The sequence below is a fragment of the Leptidea sinapis genome, chromosome 2, assembly GCF_905404315.1.
Source record: "Leptidea sinapis chromosome 2, ilLepSina1.1, whole genome shotgun sequence".
Classification (NCBI taxonomy): Eukaryota; Metazoa; Arthropoda; class Insecta; order Lepidoptera; family Pieridae; genus Leptidea; species Leptidea sinapis.
The window spans coordinates 18,496,962-18,512,276 of NC_066266.1; the positions used below are offsets into that span (position 1 = coordinate 18,496,962).

The following is a 15,315-nucleotide window of genomic DNA, read 5'->3' on the forward strand; positions in this document are numbered from 1 at the left end:
AGCTTGGGAGGCTAGTCAGAAATCGCAGACCACCACCTACTACTCCAGGGCACTAAAGCAGGCCCTGGTAGAAGAATGGGAGAATATTCCCCAACATCGGCTCTGAAACCTAGTTTTCAGTATGCCAAACCGGCTCGAAGCTGTAATCAGAGCTCGAGGAGGCAATACCAGTTATTAAAAATTAATTAACATGTAATACATTTTAGTTGAATTTTTTTACACTAAACTAAAAATGTCTATTTTCATTGTTTTATCTTTTTTAAGTTAAAAATGTTACTAATGTATAATTTTAGTTCCTAGAATTAAAGCCTATAAAATTTGCAACAAAACGTTTTTAATCTAAAAGCCGCCTCAAAATGAAACAAAAATAATGCCTTTCTGCAAGCAAAAGCCGCCTCAAAATTAAAGGCATTATTTTTGTTTCAACTTCCATGGCCCTTATGGGAGATGAACACATTGCACCAGATACTATTCTCAGAGCTCTGTTCTGTAAGATATCTAATTTATTTGCATGCTTGCTGTTCATGTACGCAATTGCGCTATAGTCAAAGTGACTTCTGACAATAGATTTGTAAAAAATTGAAAGTATTTTGGGATCTGCTCCCATCTCAATGTAATATACTCTAATAACAAATTAATAATGAGTAAAACTTTATCTTATAAAAATAGATCTCTAGGATCATTAACAACAGGGATTGATCTCTTAAGTGGTATCTCTCCAGAAATGCTCAACATACTTCTAGAAATAGATATGAAATTTTGTTAAATAAGAACACAATCACAATGGCCATGTTACTCCTTTTCTTACCAGTAAATAATATTAATAGTAGTTACCTGGTCATAAAATCCCAAAAAAAAAAACATGACAAAAGTAAAGAATGTATTTATTGATTATTCTATCAAACCTCATAGTTTGTTAATACCTAAATAAAGGGCCAACATAAAAATTAATTAATTAAACTAAATTGCATTCTATCCTAATAAAAAATAGTTTTTAAAGTAACGTTTTAAATTCGCACTAAAATGTAAATTCATCTTAGATAGTACTATGATAATTGACTTTGGGATTTTCTTTATTATTGGACATTTCATGCATATATAAAGCTTGAATGATTTTTTTAAGTATATCTTGCGTAAAATTAAGCTAACAATGTCTATGTGTAAATTAATTTGTTTGGAAAATCTCCCTTCAGAAATACTATTTCAAATTTTCAAACAATTAAGCTTACAAGATATTAGGAGTGTAATGCTTTCTTGTAAGACATTTTACAATTTAATTATTAGCGATAACTTGTTGTGGAAATATCTTTTCAGAAAAAAACTAATTGTACACAGCCCCAACAAGTAAGTATAGAATTAGAAATACTCTTAGTTCTCCTGTTAGTTTAGGGGTCTGTGTAATTCTTAAAATATTTTATCCATGAAATTGTGTATTCACAGTCCTAGAATCACCCTAACATGGTATAACAAATGCAGAATATCACAGAACTGGCGCAAAGGCATCTTTAGAAGTATGGTTAGTTTCTTTATTTTCCTTATTAGTTTCATATGCTTAATTCAAAATTTTATAATGAATTACATATAAATTTTTACAGACTATTATTCATTATACAAGAAGTTACATGCCAATGTTGCAAATGTTTCCTGAAGTGCTGTATGTTTCTGTTGGTTCTAAGCTTAAATGCTACTCAACAAATATTGGCTTACATAATAAATTGTTGTGGAGCTTAGATGTTCCTAATGCAAGAAGATATGATGTGAGAACTAAGGACATATCAAGATTCACAGTAAAGGAGAACTTGATTGTTTGCGGGAAAAAGTACGTAAGTCACTTAATTTTTATGCCACTAACATTAAATTATCTAAATGTCTTATGTTAAAGTACGAAACTTATATTTTAGCGATGGTTCAGCAGCTATATTTGAGATATTTGAAGCCAAAAGAAAACCTCGACTATTAAAGCATATAAAAAATTGTCATGGTGATGGGAACGTAGTGACAGCAGTTGAAGTTATAGACCATTTGTTAGTAACTGGGTCAGTAGTTGATTCAAACATATGTTTATTGTCACTTGAAAGGGATAAGAATAGTGTTGAAATGAATGTTAAAAGTAAGTATGTGTCAATTAGGTCTACTGGGATATTTTTGCTCTAAATGGTTATTTTCAGTATTACAACACTAGAAATAAGGGATTGAAGTAATAATAAATATGTTTAATTTTAATCATAAAAAAATAGTAAACTGTTTGTTTTCAGTTAAAGTCATACTTATTTGCAATATGTGGCAATTGTGTGTTTTTTGTATGTGTTTTTTCCAGGTTCAAAGAGTGTAAAGCTAGGTGACTGTGCTAGCTTTAGATCATTTGCCATTAACGAGCAGCAAAAAAAGCTAGCAATTGGCCTAATTGGAAGTTGTAAGCCTCTTTTGCTAGACTTAAATATGTGGGTGTATTTTTAATTTTTCATATTTCATAGAGTTGCAATGTTTGTGTTCCAAATCCTAATCCTAGAAATGTCTAACATATCTGAGCGGGGCCAATCACCCGATAGGCGATTAAACGCTTTTAAACACGCATGATCTGTACAAGTGTGTTGTGAAGTTGTATTATGTACAAATATAATTTGTTGTGTCACAGTATAATATAATAACTACTAGTTTTTTGATAGGTTGTTCAGAGGTATCTATTTCCCATAAGGAAACTAACTTAGGTACCTACATAAGTTTAGTTTCCTAGTATGGTATAGTATCTCTCTTGATAGATAGGTGAAAAGATGAGATGTCCTTAACCACCTGGACAAGAAACCCAAGAAGAATATATTCTTCTTGGGTAGAATGAGTAGTAGTAGTAGAATGAATGAATTAATATTATACACATAATCCAAAAAAAATAATTAATAGAATATTTTTTGTACAATACAAGGTGTACCAAATTTAATTTATTTACGAACAATAGCAACTATTATATGTTGAAACAGTATTTACTTATCACATATTTTTTATGGTCCGTTATTATTTTAACAAAACAATATACAGCATTTGGTTTGTTATTTAATTAAAATCATTGGTATTCGGTACTCTGTACAATTAATATTTTGTGTTGGTTGATCTGTTTGAATATTATATTAATCTGAGAAACAGCGACATATATTTGAATGTGGATTTCACTGAAGTATTGTGGCAAGCTACTTTTACTTAGTGTTTGTTTAGTTGCAATTGCTTTTTTTATCATATAATATGGTTTTGTTTGTATATTTATTTGGCTTCCATAATAATAAAAAAGGGGCTTCATACCTAATTTTTGATATATTTTAAATTGTTTTATTTTTAGTTTAACAATAGCAAAGAAATTAATTCTACCTTGGAAAATATAAATAGTTGGTAAAATTGTATGGTTAACGCTCTATGTCTTATGCTTAAATTGTGTGCGCAAAATAATATGACTTAACGAAAATGTTAACTGCTGTTACCATCGATATCCAAATCTGTCAATTATGTGCATTGCGAATTGACCTATAATAATGTGAAAAAATAATTATTATTGATATTATATTACTCATAAATATCTAAAAATACGCGCTGTAGGTACCACAAGCTTAAAGTATTTATAATTTTTATTAATGGCATCGGTGTCAGCTTGGTTTAAGTGTTTAACATTAGAAGTATGGATGTTTAGACTTAGTTATTAATTGCCTTTGAACAAAGCATTATAAAGAGTTCCTTAAAATTACACAAACACATCTTTTTTATTTACTTATAGAGCACTCTTTTCTATTCCAGGGGAGAGATATGTATGAACACCAATACGGCTGAAGACCCGTATCGTAGTATAACAGATATTCATTGGCATAACCAAAATGAAATAGTTTATGTAACGTTTACAGGTTCGATACATCTATTTGATATACGGACAGGCACAATTGTGAGTACCAATTTTTGAATAATACCGACATGTCTATTCTGTATTTTGAACCCTGTGAACCTCCGTAACGTGTGCGCTCCCCTCCTCTACGTTACAACTCGTCCCGTCACCCGTGTGACGTGCACACTACACATCGTTCAGAAAAATCGCCAACGCACGTTTTGTTTTTCCTGTTCGCTGTAAACGGTTTTTGTTATATTATATTCAGCCAAAAAATATCAGGCATGAATGATATGTTTAGGGTTGCAAATAAATTTATTTAGTGTTAAATTGCCACAAATGTTATAAATTTTCGTGTAGAGTTTGAGTGGCGTCTGAAGATTACAGTGCTGCGTTTAATGATTCGATATCTTTGAAAATTTAAAAAATTGCTATCTTTCAAAGGTTGTCTAGAGCTGCCAGACTGATACCATAATTATTATATTTAAAAACTACTCACAATAACAGCACAAATCGACAGTAACGGATTAATAATAACAAAAAATAAGAAAATACGGAAACGAAAATGTTATAACTTGGAACGCAATCAAAACAGGAATGAACTTTTTCATAACATGGTGGACCAAATGTTGACAACTGCGGTAATAACTGCAGTCCTGTAGCACGAACACTGACCTTTACTATTTACCAATTATAACTGGATTGGTGGCTGTCAAACAGCTTTAGTGCCTGTTTGATATTCGCTATTTTGGCGCTGTTGGCCATAGCGAAAGTCTGCGGTACTAAAACTAGTGATGACGACCTCGGCTAAACAAACATCGATAGATGGTAAGAAAGTATTTACAAAAAAAATTGTACTTTATATTATTCAATTATTATGAATCAACGGAGTTACGTTGATCCCTGAAGTATAAATAACACTGAAAACGAACAAAATTAATTCAGAATGCAAAAATATTTCAGAGTACTGTACGCTTCTGTCACAGCCATTTGTATGATACGTCAAAATTAGTTCTCTGGACGGCTAGCGAATTGCGTAGGCACAAAAGATTGCTGTCAAACATATGGAACAGCCTGTCCAGTGGTATTTATACAGGCCAGTGAGCACGAAACACGCCACGACTGCTGTCCTCGACCAATTGACATAACAGTGTACGAGTGATAGTCACAGATGTAATAATCGCTCGCTATCGCAATGTATCTAAAACGGGAGGGACAAAAAACAAGCACCGAAAAAACACAAAACGACCAAAAACTCTATGTTTTCATACATAACAAATACTAAGGAAGCATGAAGGTCAGAAGCCCCCTCCATACAACAGACAGAAACTAATTTATGTAAACAGGCGACCCCAATACGGCTGGTCACCGCGGGGTCAGTAGACCAAAACCCTCCAACAATAAGAAACTTCCCCAATCTTAATAAACATAAAAATAAAGACAATCTAACCAACGAATATTATAAAAGCCACAACAAACTGTATATCGCTACTTTTAACGTAAGGTCACTTGTGAACGAGATACGAATAATAGAATTAGAACACGCAGTAGAAAATATTAAATGGGACATAATAGGTATCTGTGAAACAAGACGACAAGGTTATACGATTGAAGATCGAAAAGAATACCAACTGTATTGCTATGGAGAAACAAAAGGCAAAAACGGAGTAGGATTTATGGTTAAAAAGAGAACCAATATTCAGATTGTAAACTTCATTGGAATATCCGAAAGAGCGGCAATAATTCACGTAGATATTCATGGAAAGGTATATTCGATAGCACAAGTATACGCACCCACCTCTAGCTCAACTGAACAAGAAATAGAAATATTTTATAAAGATCTAATAACAATTATTGAAAACAGCAAAAGAAACCTAATACTTTTAGGCGATATGAATGCGAAAATCGGATCACGTAGAGATGGAGAAGTGAACATAATGGGTGAATACGGATATGGCAAGCGAAACAAAAGAGGTGAAAGGTTTGTCCAATTTTGTCTTCAAAACAACCTGAAAATAGCGAACACAATGTTTAAGAAACCACATAAGCTACGATGGACATGGAGATCACCTGATAATACAGTTAAAAATGAGATAGATTTCATTGCTACAAACAAGCCGCAAATTATACTAAACTGCAATGTCATCAGTAACTTAAAACATCCAAGTGACCACCGCTTAGTAAGGATTACTACCAACATAAATGTTAGAAAGCAGTCAAGATGTAAATTCAATACTAAACTTTCAAACAACTTTGACTGCAAAAACTACAGCTTACATCTTTCTAAATTCGAAGACACAGAGAGTACTTCAGTACAAACTTACTACGACAGTATTGAAAAAATGATTTTAGAGAGTGTGAAAATTACTTCACGCCCACAGAAAGTGCGAAATAGAAGGGAGGAAATAATGACACAAGAGGTAATGGAACTATATGAACGAAAACATATTAAGGGAAAAAGAAAACAAAACAAAAGAAGAAAAACATGAACTAAGTAAAATACATAGAAGAATTAAAAAGAAAATAGAGAGAAATGGAAAAAAATATAGATGTGGCATTATAGAAAATTATTTGAAAAAAACAGGAGCAGTCAAGAAGGCAAACAAGCATTTAAGTAATCAATTACGGGCAGAAACAGGAGCAGTAGTCACAAATAGGAAAGAATTAGTACAAGTTGCGACAAATTTCTTTAAAAAACTATACATGCCGACAGAATCTCCTGAGGAATATTTTGAATTGAAGCAAAATATATGCGAAGAAATTCCATTGTTCCTCGAAAGTGAAGTAGAAATGTCAATAAAAACGTTAAAACTGGATAAAAGCCCCGGACCAGATGGAATTACTAACGAGATGATCACTGCTGGAAAAGATACACTGATTAGGCCATTAACTAAGCTATTTAATCTTATTTTAATAACGAAAAAGATACCAAAACAATGGACAAGCACGGATATAGTACTACTATTCAAAAAAGGCGATTCAAAAGACATCTCCAATTATAGACCCATCAGCCTCAGTTCGTGTATATACAAATTATTCTCGAAAACAATATTAAGACGATTAACTAAAATATTGGACGAAAATCAGTCAGTGGAGCAGGCGGGATTTCTACAAAGTTTTTCGACATTAGACCATATCAACACAGTGAAAATTATCATAGAGAAATACTGTGAATACAATATACCACTATACATATGCTTCATAGATTACAGCAAAGCTTTTGACTCAATCTCTCATAACTCAATTTGGAAAGCTCTGTCCATGCAAGGCATAAATACAAATTACATTGACATAGTCAAAGAGATATATGAAAAAAGTACTTCCAAAATTAAATTAGATACTCCAGGACCATCATTCAAAATAGGAAGAGGAGTAAAACAAGGAGACCCGCTATCACCGAAGCTTTTTACGTCTGTTTTAGAGGAAGTCTTCAGAGCACTAAACTGGGAAGATAAAGGGCTCCAACTTCACGGCAAAGATTTCTCACACCTCAGGTTTGCAGATGATATTGTATTATTCTCAGAAGATGCAATAGAAATGCAATTTATGATAAACTCACTCTGCCAAGAAAGTAAGAAAGTGGGCCTCGAAATAAATCAAGACAAGACAAAAATAATGACTAACAGAGAACAGGTACCTATAAGTCTTAATGCAAAATTTATTGAATATGCTGACGATTACATTTACCTAGGGCATGTAATATCCTTCAAATCCTGCAATGAGAAAGAAATAGAACGTCGAACTAAAAGCACTTGGAATAAATACTGGTCGATGAAGGAAATTTTCAAATCAAATTTGCCAACGAAGCTTAAAACAAAAGCTATGGAGACCTGTTTAATGCCATGCCTCACTTACGCTTGTCAGACATGGCCTCTAACCTATAGAAACTTAGAAAAAATTAAAGTTTGTCAGAGAGGAATTGAGAGAAGTTATATGGGGCTAAGAATAAGAGACAAAATTAAAAATGTCACAATAAGAAATAAAACACTGCGTTTAAAATGGAAATGGGCTGGACATATACAAAGAACAAAAGACGAAAGATGGTCCAAAGTAGTAACGAATTGGTACCCTATAAATAGGAAACGAAATCGAGGCAGGCCTAATAAGAGATGGAGCGATGACATAGTAGAAACAGCAGGAAAGATGTGGACAAGAATTGCAAGAGACAGGAACAAGTGGAAATCAATGGAGGAGGCTTTTACTGCTAAAGGCGGTCCTTATGTCGAAATTAATAACTAATTATAATAACAAAATTTATATTTTTATTTAAAATAGTGAATACTAACACATACTAACAAATACAATTTATAAGTAAATATCTTAATGTATAGATGTAAGGAAATAAAGCTATAAATAAATAAATAAATAAAAAATCGCAATGTATCTCAGTAAATGACAGTTTGTTTACATTCTTTATTTCGACTCGTTGGCCTTAGTATAGTGTGTATTACGAATTTCATAATTAACAAAAGAGTCTGTGCTAATTTTGCTACGCCAATGGAATTTCGTGTTCGGAGACACTGATGTTACAGAAGGCTTGCGGTGAACCTACCGTATATAAAAACACTTGTTTATAAGTGGTTTCAAGCGCTTAAAAGCGGTCGAGACATCCTACAAGATTTGCCGCTCCCTAGTAGGCAATCAACGTCTTCAACTGAAGCTGAGTTTGTAAAAGTGAAGAAAATAATAGGTAACTGAAGGTTCTCATTCAAGTTTGACAGATAGAGTCGATCACTATCACTTGGGTATGAAACATGTTGCCGCTGCGTTGGTCCTAAAAGACCTGATTTTTCTAGAAAACTCTATCGTATAAGATTCGCTGAGGGCACACTAGAACGATTCTGACACAACATTCATGAACCGCATTGTTACTGGTGAAACGTGAGATTACGAGTTTGACATGTACACTAGGCAACATGCTTCGGAGTGGCGACTTCCAACTGATCCGAAACCCAAAAACGAGCTAAAGTCAAATTCATATTGACTATCGCGGTGATGTGCACTTGCAATTCCTACCGGGAAGTCAAATTGTAAATGAAGTGTGATATTTGCGCTGGCAAATACGACGGATAAGGCCAGAAAATAATTGGAAATAGATATTTCGGTCCTCCACTGTGCGCTTTCCAAGGAGCTTTCTTCCACATACTACAAAGCTGTGGAACGAGCTTCCTTGTGCGGTGTTTCTGGGACGTAACGACATATACCATCCATCCATAATACCATCAAAAAAAGCGCGTACACCTTACTTAAGGCCTTGCCGGCCTAACCTTCTGTGATTCCTGTGGTGTTGCAAGAGAAGGTGGGCGGCGGTGATCACATAACACCAGGTGACCCGTACGCTCGTTTGTCCTCCTTTTTCCATTAAAAAAAACTTTATTATTACCTACTCTGTAGGTACGTTCTTTCCAAGGTTAGTACCTAAGCAGGTAAAAAATAATGATTAATGATTGTTTTGGTGCACAGCGGACTCTAATATAACGTAAGCCGATAGGTCTATAGATATTTCCGAGATATAGGTACATCGGAATGTTGGTTTGGCAATCTAAATGGCGTTAGCCGGTATGGGTATCCCATAGTGGGCAAAGGCGGCAGTGACTTACAGTGACAGAAAATTCTGTAGGTAAATCTTATGTATTTCGACCCAAAATCCTGATTTATTATATTTTTATTAAAACTGCCGAGATTTGCTTAGCTCACCAGACGATAATTGCAATTTCCGCTTAAGATTCCTGTAAACCCAATATCCTGAAGGATACCCTTTATGAGCTGGTTGAATAATGTGACATGTTGTTCTTCAAATCACAATATAAATATTTAGATGAAAATGTAATATTTCAGACATATGAAACCAAAGACCCGATAGATGCATCATTGCATTGCGTTAGGACAGATAAAGAACGGGCCATAGTTGTTGGATCCTCGCAGTTCTCTCACTGCGTACTTTACGATTTACGTTCAACGAGACACGTGCAGGTAAATTATAAATTAATTGCATTTGTCTTAATAGTAAATAGATCACATTCAAAGATTCTGGTACTAAGTACCTACTTATTTATACAGTTGTTCGAAATAATTTAGTGGTTTTGAAGTGGTTTGGTGGTGGCTTGAAGAGTCATTGTAAGCGATGTGTATCAAGTGATGTTTGAAAATCCTATTGATATAAGTATATAACTTAATATCTTACTTAAATATCTCAATTTCAAAATGTTTATCAAATCAACCGATTAATAAATTCGTTCTAGACTATCTTTTTGAAAATATTTAGTCTAGAACGAATGTGAAACAATATGGTCCTTTTAATCAAAGGGGATGGTAAATAGTACGTAATCAGAGGCTACCTAAGTTAAAATTGAAGTTTAGTTTAGTATGAAATGTGCAGTTTGAAATAGTAATTACAATATGGCGACGAAGTTTAATCCGGCTAAGTTTGAAAGTGAACAGTTGCTTAAAACGTAGTGGATTTCGGCTATCTCCGTTTTTTACAAGATTACAGCCAGTGATGGATTTATACTAGGGGCAGTCGGGGCTAGTGCCCAGGGCGGCAAAATTTGGAAAGTGAGAAAAAATTTTCTATACAATATATAATTAACTAATAACATAATGTATAATAAATGCTATATAAATAATAAATTTCCTGAAATCAATTAGTTATGCTAATTCTTAAAAAATAAGTTACCAAAACTATTAAAATAAAATTTAAGTCATAGGGCGGCATTTTCTTCAGTGCCCCAGGGCGGCACAAATTTAAATCCGGCCCTGATTACAGCCGTCACCTGTCAATCGATCAATGACTGCACATTTCATACAATTGCTTTTTGATGTGAAATTTCTAATGCGACTTCCAACAAGGTTGCGTTTGACGTTTAACGATACCATGTAGGAGGTATGAAAGCACTTCTGCGTTAAACGTTCCTGGGAAGGGAGAACAGAAAGAGACAGCGAGAGTGAATGCGTGGTACTCGAACGCATGCGCGTAGTATACCTGTTACAGGATAGCACGAGCGTTAGCAACGAGTAGCGTCCAATACTCCAACGCAAGAGGAAGAGTGAGAGAAAGATACACAAAGGCAGAAAGTAGGAGACAGAAAGAGAGTGAATCGGTAGATCCGAATCACATGCGCGTGGTATTCTTGCTATGCAGCGAAGTAAACAGCATGATCGTCGTGAAATTAGATGAACGTACTTGTATTTCTATAATACTTATACATTAACACCAATAACTATAGACCTAATTCTAGTTTATTATTATCACTACTTGCTTGTCTCATTAACAAAAATAAGTATTAGAGTGCTTTCTCACTACGACGGATCCGTGCCCGTGCAAACACGGTCCGAAGTAGTGTATTTCCCTTTCCCTAATAGAGGTTTCTCTTTAATTAACCAACTAGTGGCCTTTTTCAGTTATAAAAATGCTTCAAATGTGAAGTGTTGAAGCACCCGACAGACGTTGTTCTGTATATAATAAATAAAATAATGTTTTTATATGAATTTGTCAATAATATATCATAACATCAATAATTACTTCGTGAAATATGCACCCTGCTGTCGTAATGAAATTGTTTCACAGCAGAACTGTCAAACCGTGCGTCAATAAATTCTCTCATAGAAATTATGTATGGACACATGAAAGGAAAAACAAATTTGTTGTTTTTATTTAATTTAGCAGCATTTTCCTATTTATTCACCTTGTAAACCTTCTCTAGACTTCCACAAATAATTCAAGACCTAAATTGGCCAAGTTGGTCCAGCCGTTCTCGAGTTTTAGCGAGACTTACGAACAGCAATTTATTTTTATATATATAGATAGATAGATAATACAAAATGAAAATTGATGCTTGTTAATTCCCCAAAAATTTATATATTTTTCAGATGTATTTTACCCAGGAAAAGTATTCACCAGTGTATAGTCTAGACTTTGATTCAACAAAATTGCTGACAACTGGCAATAAAGGAGTGACCATGTTGAGGTTTAATGTGAACCCGAGAACAACAATTGTACAGGACTACTCTCAAGCTTTTCGTTACTCTAAGCGTCATACATACATTCGTAGAAATTTACAGAGATAGTTTTACAGTGAAATGTCACAACCATGAAAGAATTTTGGGCTTAATAATGTTTTTTTAATACGTAAATTAAAGAAGCATTTTTAGCTTTACATCCATGTTGTTGATCTTGTTTTTTTTTCTTTGAGATGAAGTCAAAAACTGTACATATCTGAATTACGTCAAATTATTTGAGCTATAAGTAATATAAACTAGCTGACCTGGCAAACCTTGTTTTGCCATATAAATTATATATGTAAACCTTCCTTGAGCTTCAACGAATCTATTTTCTTCAGTGGGGTCCACATATTGCCCATCTAGCAGATAGACTCAGCTCTGCGGCATATGCAGTTAGAAAGATTAGAGAGTACACGAATGTTGCGACCGCTAGATTAGTGTACTTCAGTTATTTTCACAGCATCATGACGTACGGTATATTACTATAGGGTCATGCTGCTTACATTGATATAGTGTTTGCTCTGCAAAAGAGAACTGTTCGTGCTATATCAGCTTGGTTATAGACAGTCTCTCAAAGAAAAATTTAAAGAAATAAATATTATTGACTGACTGTTCATTGTCAGTCAAATCATTCACCTTTTTGCTCTTAATAGTGATTTTCATTATTATAACTAATTCTAGTAGGCTTCATAAGATACATAATAGCTTTAAGGGTAAATGTATACACTTCTATAATAAAGTCTCAGCCACTGTTCAGGCATTAAATATAAATAAATTTAAATATTTTATAAAAAAATGGCTCTGTCGTAAATCCTATTACTCCGAGAATAATCTGAATATCTAAATGATCGGACAGCCTGGGACTAGATTGTGATTATTTTATAACGATAGAAATGACTGTACAATATTGTATATATTTTATTGAAAAGAGCGCAAAAAAAGAATGCTGAGAGAGTTTCTTGCGCCGCTTCTTCTCTCTCAGAGCGCCATTTGTTTCCGAAGCGGTAGTAGTATCTAGTAGTATAAGAAATGACATCAAAAAGAATTCTAAAGGAATCAATTTTGAGAAAATAAATGCCTTTGTATGCCTATTACAAAATATTTCATTGAGATCGGTCGAATAGTTTAGGAGTTATTAGGGAACATACAAACATACATTCTCTTTTATACATATAGATAGATTACCAACTGAAGGAGTTCATGTAAGATAGTAAAAGTATAATTTTAAAATCCAATATATTCTAGTCTATAATATTAAAATAGGAAGGTAAGTGATGTAAAGGTGTGTGTAAATAGTAATTTTAATAAATAATTTTTAGTACAAGTTGATTCTTATTTTTATTATTATATTTGTATGGATGGGCGTTATTTTAAAAGACCAATAATATTATGTAAATTAAAACCTTGAAACAATCAAAATTATTTCCATGGATTTATTAGTTTGTCGTTATATACATAAATATTGATGTGAGAAATGAGAATCAAATAAAACAATTTCAGTTTAAATATTATTTTATTGGCAAAAGTGTCTTAATTTGGTTTCTTATGCAAGAAAAAAAGGTAAATATTGTGTAGGTGCCTACACAATATTTTTATAAATATATTTACAAAACAATACTTAAATGTATATATAATACGTGCACTTTGGTGTAAATATATTTACAACCAATTTTACAAGCTAATATTATAAAAATACGATGCCAATGGATATCTTTTTAAAAATGCAAAACAGGAACAAATTATTTGGAAACATACTAATCTTTTTGTAAGACTTACTTCAGAAGTAAAAATAAATTTATTTATGTTTAATTACTAAACATACAGGCCCGGCCTAGTTTAATGCTAGTGGTAACTAAAATAATATAAAATATTTTAACTAACTATTAGAAACACTAGTTATGTAAAACTATAATTACTTAATCGTTATAATATGCGCACTCTCATACATCTTCATACTGATTAAGAAACCAACCAAACTATCGGCCGATCAAAAGTCTGCAGTTTGCGGGGTCTCTTATCTTTGTATTTTTCAGCTGTTCATATTAAATTTGCAAAAACTTGTATTGTTAAAATATAGAATAATTGATTAATGATTAATATAAGATTAATAGTGTATCTAATGTTACTTACTTATTTACTTACTTACTTGAATAAATGAATAAATAAATAAAAAAAATAAAAAAATTGTTCTTATATGTGCATTCATTATTTTCATTAATATTTACTATAGCTAACAGCTTAAAAACCTTTAACACAAATTTATTTAACAAATTATCCTGATATTTTTTACTTAAAACAGTTACACTTGTTTTTAATAAATCTGTTTCGGCACAATACTTTGGCAAGCGATGTCTAGGGCATGGAACGATGTGAAATAATTGTGGAACAGAATATTGAAAATTAATTATTTGAGGTATGAAAAATAGTCAAAAGGCCAGGTCAAGAGTACCCTAAACCAGAGAGCATGTAAGAAAGGAATAATGAAAGTGGACGAAGCGAAACAAGCATGTAAGGATCGTAGCAAGTGGAGATAAGTGGTCTCTGCCTACCCCTACGAGAAAGAGGCGTGATTTTATGTATGTATGTATGAAAAATAGTAAAACTGTTTTATTAGAATGGCCTAGTATAGCAACTACAGCAAAAGTCATTCCAGATACGTAACAGAATGTGTCACCAACAAACACCTTTGAAGGACACCTGCGAATAAAACAAAATAGAATTAACATAACATTACAAAAAACATAAATGTTGAATTGGGATCAGAGTCTGCCTCACATTAGATTGAATTGAAACTCTGATCAGCTCTTCAATGAGTTGTGCTGACAAGTGACAGTGATAGCAATAAATATTATAGAATCCTAATCATTGGATATCTGATTTTGTGAGTCGGGTCATCAGATCTAAGAATAGGTACTAGGTATGTATTATTGGGTACTTTATTTACCAAATAAATTTAAACATTTTATCACAATAGATGTGACTCATCACTGACTCATAAGAATGAGAATTGTTTGAATTCTCAAATACCTATGTATGATAATCATTTATTAAGATAAATTATGTTATACAGTTTTTTTTTATAAAAAAATCCATTTGCAAACAAAAACGGGCACCCACAACTTCTGTAATGAAAATAACAACTTAAATAAAAGAGGTTTTATATGCATTTAATTAAAAACTATTGTCACAGTAGATGTGCATATATCTACTCTGTTATTGTCTATATATGAAAAAGTACTGGCAAGTAAAATAAATTGTTCCAAATTTGAATGTATCAAAGGTGAAACTTTCATGCTCTCGACATGTTAAAAAAAAACCGAAGAGGATGTTAATACTATGTAGTAATAGGTGGGACTGCCTAAGTAAAAATTGAAATTTAGTTTAGTATGAATCATGCAGATAATAAACATACATTTGAAATAGTAATTACAAGTATGGCGATGAAGAACCCAGCT

General features: G+C 32.8%; 1 protein-coding gene across 1 annotated transcript; it reads left to right on the forward strand.

Annotated features, from left to right (window-relative positions):
* Positions 1-939: 939 nt before the first annotated feature.
* Positions 940-14,053, forward strand: LOC126973319 (uncharacterized). The gene is made up of 6 exons (XM_050820539.1): positions 940-1,344; positions 1,616-1,819; positions 1,902-2,129; positions 3,778-3,931; positions 9,650-9,832; positions 11,729-14,053. The coding sequence occupies exons 1-6, from the start codon at positions 1,151-1,153 to the stop codon at positions 11,924-11,926; spliced, it is 1,161 nt and encodes a 386-aa protein (XP_050676496.1). The 5' UTR covers positions 940-1,150; the 3' UTR covers positions 11,927-14,053.
* Positions 14,054-15,315: the final 1,262 nt, after the last annotated feature.